Raw genomic sequence first — 6,883 nt, 5'->3', positions numbered from 1 at the left:
GCCTTCCTGTAAGGTGTGTGAGCGCCATATTCTTATTTGGCCTTTGTTGACACAAATTCCCCACAGCTAAGCTCCTACTTACCCTCAGTACAAGGGAATGAGTCAAAGTTTGCATTTGCTCTTCTCAGAGAACATAACGCTGTATCTTCAGACGTATTGTCACTTTCTCTGCTTCAAGATCAAGTTTTTCAGGGTGCTAGGACTGGTTCTGCTTTGAAGGACACGCAGCAGATGCCAAGCACAGGAGCTTATTGTCTTCCTTAGCATACTGAAATCTGTACTTCAGGGAGGGGGAAGGCATTTTATACTGATGATTCAAATGCTATCAGATCGTGAGCAAGTTAATAATGCTGCTTCATCACTTCTGCAGCTGACACATCCCCTGTTCTCATTTTGGCTTGGCATCCTGAATTATATCAGCACAGCGTTAAGTATTGCACATCAAAGCTGATGAACACTGGCACACCACTACAGTATCTGGAACACGAGCAGCAACAGAGCAGCGCATTACGATATGGAGGCAGGGTGTTAAAAAACAACATTGTGACTGCGGTTCCTCCAGGCACTGGGAATGTAGCTCAGCGTTCAGTCAGCCTTGACTCGGACTCAGCTTGCTAAGTCAGTTAAGACTAGTTTAGTGGGAACACAGCCATCGCCCAGCGTTACAAAGAACAGCTTTATTAAGGTTCTGGTGGCACATTAACAGCCTCCCCATGTCAACCTCGCCACGTGATCGGTTTTCTGCTTGCTGGGCTTGATAAAACCCAGGAGTTCCAGTTCCGAAACCGCTCGAATAAAACGAGCGCTGGATGTGTCAGTCAAGGAAACTGAAGACACTTTTAATGACGATAGCCAACAGGGACACCATCATCTCCCAGAGGGGAAGATTGTTAAGTTATGGTAAGCATTGATTACACAAAATGTGTTGCACACTAAAATTGTTGGAAAGAGCATGCCTGGCCTCCAGAAGCACAAATAATCTAGACAGTGTTTCTTTTTGCTACCTGAAAACAACGTGGCAACAAAGGAACATTCCTTTTCACTTGAAAAGAAGCTTTAAACCTATGAAAATACTAATTTTATGTCTCTCTGAAGAATTTCCACTTATGCTCATTAAAAGAAAATGGGAAGCAAGATACTTGCAGAGGGATTTTTGGGGGGGTTCATAGAACAGCAGAGGTGCAGTGGCACAGCATCACCACATACACAAACTCATGCTCATACCGCTGTTCACCCCTGCGGCAGCACTACTGCTGTAGCCATGAGTTGTGGTTCCAGTGCCCGTCCTTCAGATCCTCTGAAGCGAGAATCAGGACCGAGCGAGAAGCAGGATGGATGTTTAGTGCAAGCCAGGAGCCTCAGCTCTGAGGCAGCAGAGCTCATGGTTTCTGCAGAGACTGCTTCATAAGCATTTCCTCTGCTAATGCTTTAATTGTCCCCATAAGAGTAAACTACCAACTCTTTCCATCTCCTCTCTAGGTCACAACTGTCCTGCCTCTTCCTCAGTAACGCTCTCCCCCTGCATAAGCAGATGTACCAACTCTCAGATGATTTAACTCAGAACAGCTGCTTCATCTTGTTTCAAGCTCCGTTGCTTCTATTTCAGATCCAAAACGCTCCTCTGGACAAAAGCTGCTCCCTTACCTCACCACTCCCAGCCCAACTATTTCACATGATCCGTTTCTGTGACTCTGCACATAAAGACTGCTTGAGTCACTTAACTAATCCAGGAAAAATAAGACATCAGCGCACAAAAAGCTGCATTTTAAGAATCCTGGTTCACTAATCCCATAAGCATTTGAACGTCAAATAAATTTAAGACCGAAGTGAGAAAGGATACTGGATAACATCATCCACCTGGTCTGAGGAAGGTGCATCTGCATTTGGTCCCTCGACTGCCGTCACCACAGTTGAGAAAGCCTAGAAAGGGAGAAGCAGCACAGATTTAACACGTTTCATGAACAGGCAGAGCTGCGTGTAAAATAACGAGCTCTGAGCTAATCACCGTCACTCAGGGGGAATGAGATCTCGGAACAGTAACTCTGACAATGTCAGTTTCACAGCAATCCAGAGAGCAAGCAAGGTCACACATTACCAGGGAAGGCACAGAATGAAAGAAGGTGACTCCCTGAACTCACGACTACATACAAATACACTTCTGGTTCCTGACCCGTTCTCAGAAAAAAAAATTCAGAAAGCGAGAGTCTGTAAACCATCTGGAAAAATTAAGCTGGCTGCAGAGAGATCTATAAAACTGAGTGACATCAGGAGGCTGGATAGGGATCTGAGGTGCACTTTCTCTTCCAATACACAAGCAAGGCAGCAGCAAATGAAGCACATTCAGAGAAGAGGGGTGTTCTGCGCACGGCATGTAGTGAAGCTCAACAATTCTTTCCCACAAGCTGCTGTGGTTCCTGAAAGCTTGCACTGCTCAAGTAATCCAGTTAGACTTCATAAAATACAGAGAAAACATTCCAGATTAGGAAATAGTGGAACTAAAACATGGCTGTTGGGAAGTACTCAGAGAATGTATCATATTGATACACATTCTCTTCTCATACTGCCCTTTGGCCATGGTATGAGACAGGGTATCGGGCTTGACGCTTTGCTCTTCCCTAGCATAAGCATTCTGCCCCAAAGCCCCACGCTTCCCTGTTTCCCTGAAAGTGTCATAAAATATTTAAAGGGGGAACAAGGTAGCTTTGCGAAGCGTAACGTCTGATCTGCAAACGTGAAACAGAAGAATTTCACCACGGAGTAACAATGCTGGAAATAAATGATTCACAGCAGGCGGGAGGGAGGACTCTGTGGGCTGGGGCTCTGGAGACACCGTGTTCTTGTGCAGGAGGGACTGGGGCCGGCAACGAGTTGGTTGTTGAGGGGCACACCAGAAAAGCAGGTACACAGCAAAGAGGTAAATCAGGAAAATACTGGGAGCAGCTGGAGGCACTGCTTGCATCCTTACGTACCTCCAACCAATCAACGAGATTGATTAATCTGCCGCACTCCAAATGGAGCTTGTAGACTATGCATATGTCAGGGGCTTTATTAGAAATGCTTCCTCCATCGCTTCTCAAAGCTTGACTCTGATGAAAGACAAAGGCAGTAACCCCAATCAGTTCTTAATCCTCAACAATCTATAAGGCTAGATTAAACACTGCACCAGGAAATTCACACGGTAAGTATTTTAACCAAATATTTACTGCTTGTGTGTTTAGTGCTAAGTTGGTGGCGCAAAGAAATAAACAGAACAAACAAACAAACAAAAAACCACACTATTAAAAAATAAACACCACAGCTCTCCTAGGTACTTCGCTCCTTGTGGTCCTTCTACCATCTTTTCTACTTACTCAAATGATTCTCTGCTTGGGCTTTTTCCTGTTTCTCTTGAGAGAAATATTCTGTTCTGTGGATTCAGGAAAAGAAACCTCTCATGATTAATCTCAGGCCTTACAAAGTAAGGCCCTCATCCCCCCTCAGAAAGGAAAGTCTTAGCAAAAATCTGTCACATGGGCTAAAAACCAGAATTGTTTCTTTCATCTCAGAGTTTTATCTTTGAAATGCAACAATCATTTCTCTGGCTTGAAACTCAACACCTACAAAGGCAGAAGTCTGATTTCTCATAAACTGTACTGTGTCAGGAAATCCAGGTCATCAGCACCAAACCATTTACTGTGTAAGTAAACCAAAAACCAAAAACCACTGGAGCTAGAAGAAAGTCTCCGCACGGCTGCAGAAAGTTATGACATTTCACCTCAGTTCATAATTTTATTCAGTTTTCAGTCTCACATACTCTTAAGAAGCCAGCTCCTCTAATAAAACAACTTTGGATCATTCCTTTCAGTTCCTAGAAATTTTTGCTAAAATGCTCTTATATGGCAGTTAAAATACACCAGCAAACATGCCAGACTTGAGAAGTCTATAAAGCCCTAGCGCCTAGTCCTACCTTCATAAATAAAAGCTTTTCAAGATAGGAAAGAAGGTTGGGCAAAACACACAACTTTGCTCAGGAATCTTTAGCTTACGTTTTATCTATCTCAGTTCCTGCAATTTGTGAGGCTCATGTTCAATAAAAAAGGCCTCTCAGATGATCAAGTCCAACCTCATTACTGTGCTACCAACTAGCAGAGGCGAAGTTACACCTTCTGGGGGATCTAGTGGCTCACCACTACCCACGGGGGTTGCCCTACACTTCTGTCCTCTCTGCTACCGCTCCTAACCCCACGGCTTCCAACCACTCACCTTGGTGCTAACTCTGGTGCTGCTGGACACTTGGCATTGAATCCTAATCTTTCAGATTTGGTTTTTAATGCCAGCCTAAAGCTTGTCCGTTCACAACCTGAATCGGTTTAGGAGAGCATCCAGCAAGCACCAGAGCAACCTCAGCTGTCCCTGGAAGGAAACTAGACCAAGGAGGCAGGATGCAGCAGGGCTCACTCCTTGAGATCAATGTCACCCCACGGTCAAGAACAAAATTTGCATGACCACCTAAACCCTGGGAAGACCCAAAAATGACATTTCCTTGAGCTGATACAACCCTAAGCAGTGACTTGCTGATATTCCAGGTTAAAACTTGTTGTGTTTTCATGAGATGAGCGAAAACAGAATTGTACTTCTTTTTGTGTGCATTGTTTTTTCAGGATAAGTATGCTCTTCGGTTTGGATTTAGCTAAATAAATAACCAGACTAGACTCTTGTAAGAAATGCATCACATTATTAATCATTTGCTAGTACTCCACCGAAGCAGATCCTCTTCGGTCCTTTTCTTGTGGTAGGAACAGCTCTAAAAAACCTTGCTCTGGTCACATCCCAGGAAAATACAAGCCATACAGAAGTCACAGGTACAAGCAAGAAAAAGATTTGACTCACACGGGTTAAAATGCTAAGCAAGGTACTCAGCCAATACTGCTGCTACTAGAAACTATGTCAAAACCTTCACAATTTACTCAAACATCAAAAACATGTTGAAGTACGTCACAGAACAAAGTGCAGGATGGCAGAGGACTTTAAGTCCTGTCAGCTCATCAAAGAGAATACTCATTCAACACGTTAGCACCTGGATTTTGCTAACTTTCCTGATCTTTACATTTTTTTCTACAGCATAAGTTAGTGATGTTCACATTAGGTTTCCTCAGTGGTAGCCCACTTGCTAACTGCCGTTTTCACAAATCAGACCAAGCAATTTTAGACAAAGTCCTGCACACAGAAAAACCCTCATTCAAACAGAGGCACGGTGCCAAACAAACCCAACACAAACTGGGCTGTGGATTTCAAAGACCGATCTTTATTAAGCTTGGTTTCTGGTAATTAAGTGTTGGCTCCGATTCAAGTACCACAAACACACAGATACAGCTATAACCAATGCCTTCTTCAAAACTGCAATCATACTTTTTAAGAGAAATGTCAAGGCACAAGGATAACTCCAAGTAGCATATATATTCTATATGCTACAAGCTATATTCTATATGCTACAATCAAGGATAAACCAGAGAAATGTATGTTCACTCCTGCTCCAAATCGTGTGCTTCTCCTTTCTTCCCTTTCAGGGGTCATCCCAGGAATTTGATACACGAACGAACCAGGGAAGAGGCTGTTTTTCTTCTCTAGAAAAAGGTCAGGCTCGCTAACAGAATCAATGACAATCCTTTTCTTGGGCTCAGGAAAGACAGGATGTCAATACACAACGGATATTGAAATTAATGTAAAAAGAAAAGGACTCCTTTAAATATGCTTGTATTTAAGCTATTGTAAATTTCCTCACTATGCCTTCACCTCACAGCAAGCCTACACAGTGAGGCCTCAGCACCAGCACTGCAAAGAAAGTCTCTGGAAAAAGCCCCTGACACAATTTTTTTCCCTTGGACACAGTCCTCCCATTCATAATGAAGGACAAAATGACTTTTCTGCTACATCTATAGAAGATCACAACTAGAACAGGCTCTGGAAAACAGCTTTCCCATATAAAACTCTTTCCATAATCAGCCTCTTTATTTCAGCCAGCCAGATTCCCTAGCTCTTAGCAAAGTCCCCAGTTGCTTATCAACACGGCCGTGCTGGTTCTCTGCAAAACATCTGAGCACGTGCCAAGCTTCATGAAACAGCAAAACTAAGACTTGAACATCATCCTCGTGTACAGCCTTCCGAAACTACTCCAGCCCTGCAAACAGCTCACTGGCTTCTTACCTTCAGGTAGGAGTATGGGTTATTCAGAGCCGTGTGAAGTGCAACCCTGGGGGCAGCGTTCAAGTGCTCGCGAAGAACACTGGCTGTGTTGAAATACACTATCTCATGCAGCGTCTTGTGGTCTGCAGGAACAAGGTAATTTCTGAAAAAGCAACATGAGGTACGGGGCGAGGAAGGGAGATACAAGCTTTACCTTAAGGGAAAACAACAGAACTTCACTGCAGTCAGAGACTGCGATAATGTATTTCAACCAGTACTGACAAATCTCCCCCCCCAAAAAAGATGAACAGGACCGGAATCAATTTTTAAGCAGGGAAGTCAATAGTTAGCAACTCTGCATCTGAGGGATTTAACTTGGAATTCTAGCTGGGCCAGACAAACTAAAAAATAAGGGCAGAAATTCTGTGATTCTGTGTGATAAATGCTAACACCAGCTAGGTACTCTACTCCACAAGTCCTACTGATCCATCTTGAGGCCATCTCTATCTTCATATCTGAAGCTTTTTTTGGGCACTTCTGTTAGCTTCTCTTCCCCCACCCATGCCAACACAGGCTTTCAACCTGCCACCTCCCTTCACTAAGGCTGCACAGTTAACAAGTGCCTTCATCTCTTACCCCACACACCCCAAGCCTTGCAAATTTTCATCCACAAAGCTGCCTCCAATACCTTATTCACTATGCCTTACTTGCCAAAAATGGC

General features: G+C 43.7%; 1 protein-coding gene across 3 annotated transcripts in view; it reads right to left on the bottom strand.

The window, feature by feature from the left end:
- Positions 1-665: 665 nt before the first annotated feature.
- Positions 666-6,883, bottom strand: part of ORC3 (origin recognition complex subunit 3) — a 35,182-nt gene continuing 28,964 nt past the window's right edge. For 2 of the 3 annotated variants that reach the window (XM_084284730.1, XM_084284731.1), the window contains exons 17-20: positions 6,184-6,325; positions 2,970-3,086; positions 1,841-1,920; positions 666-805 (exon numbers count right to left, since the gene is read on the bottom strand). In XM_084284730.1, the coding sequence (XP_084140856.1) occupies positions 700-805; positions 1,841-1,920; positions 2,970-3,086; positions 6,184-6,325 (445 nt within the window). In that variant the 3' untranslated portion in view covers positions 666-699. Of the gene's footprint in view, positions 806-1,840; positions 1,921-2,969; positions 3,087-6,183; positions 6,326-6,883 lie in introns of those variants that run through there. The other variant, XR_014618313.1, reaches the window with a different exon arrangement.

Source organism: Netta rufina (assembly GCF_964035555.1).
Source record: "Netta rufina genome assembly, chromosome: 3".
Classification (NCBI taxonomy): Eukaryota; Metazoa; Chordata; class Aves; order Anseriformes; family Anatidae; genus Netta; species Netta rufina.
The sequence above is the reverse complement of the archived record's forward strand: the minus strand, read 5'-3'. Positions and strand labels throughout refer to the sequence as shown.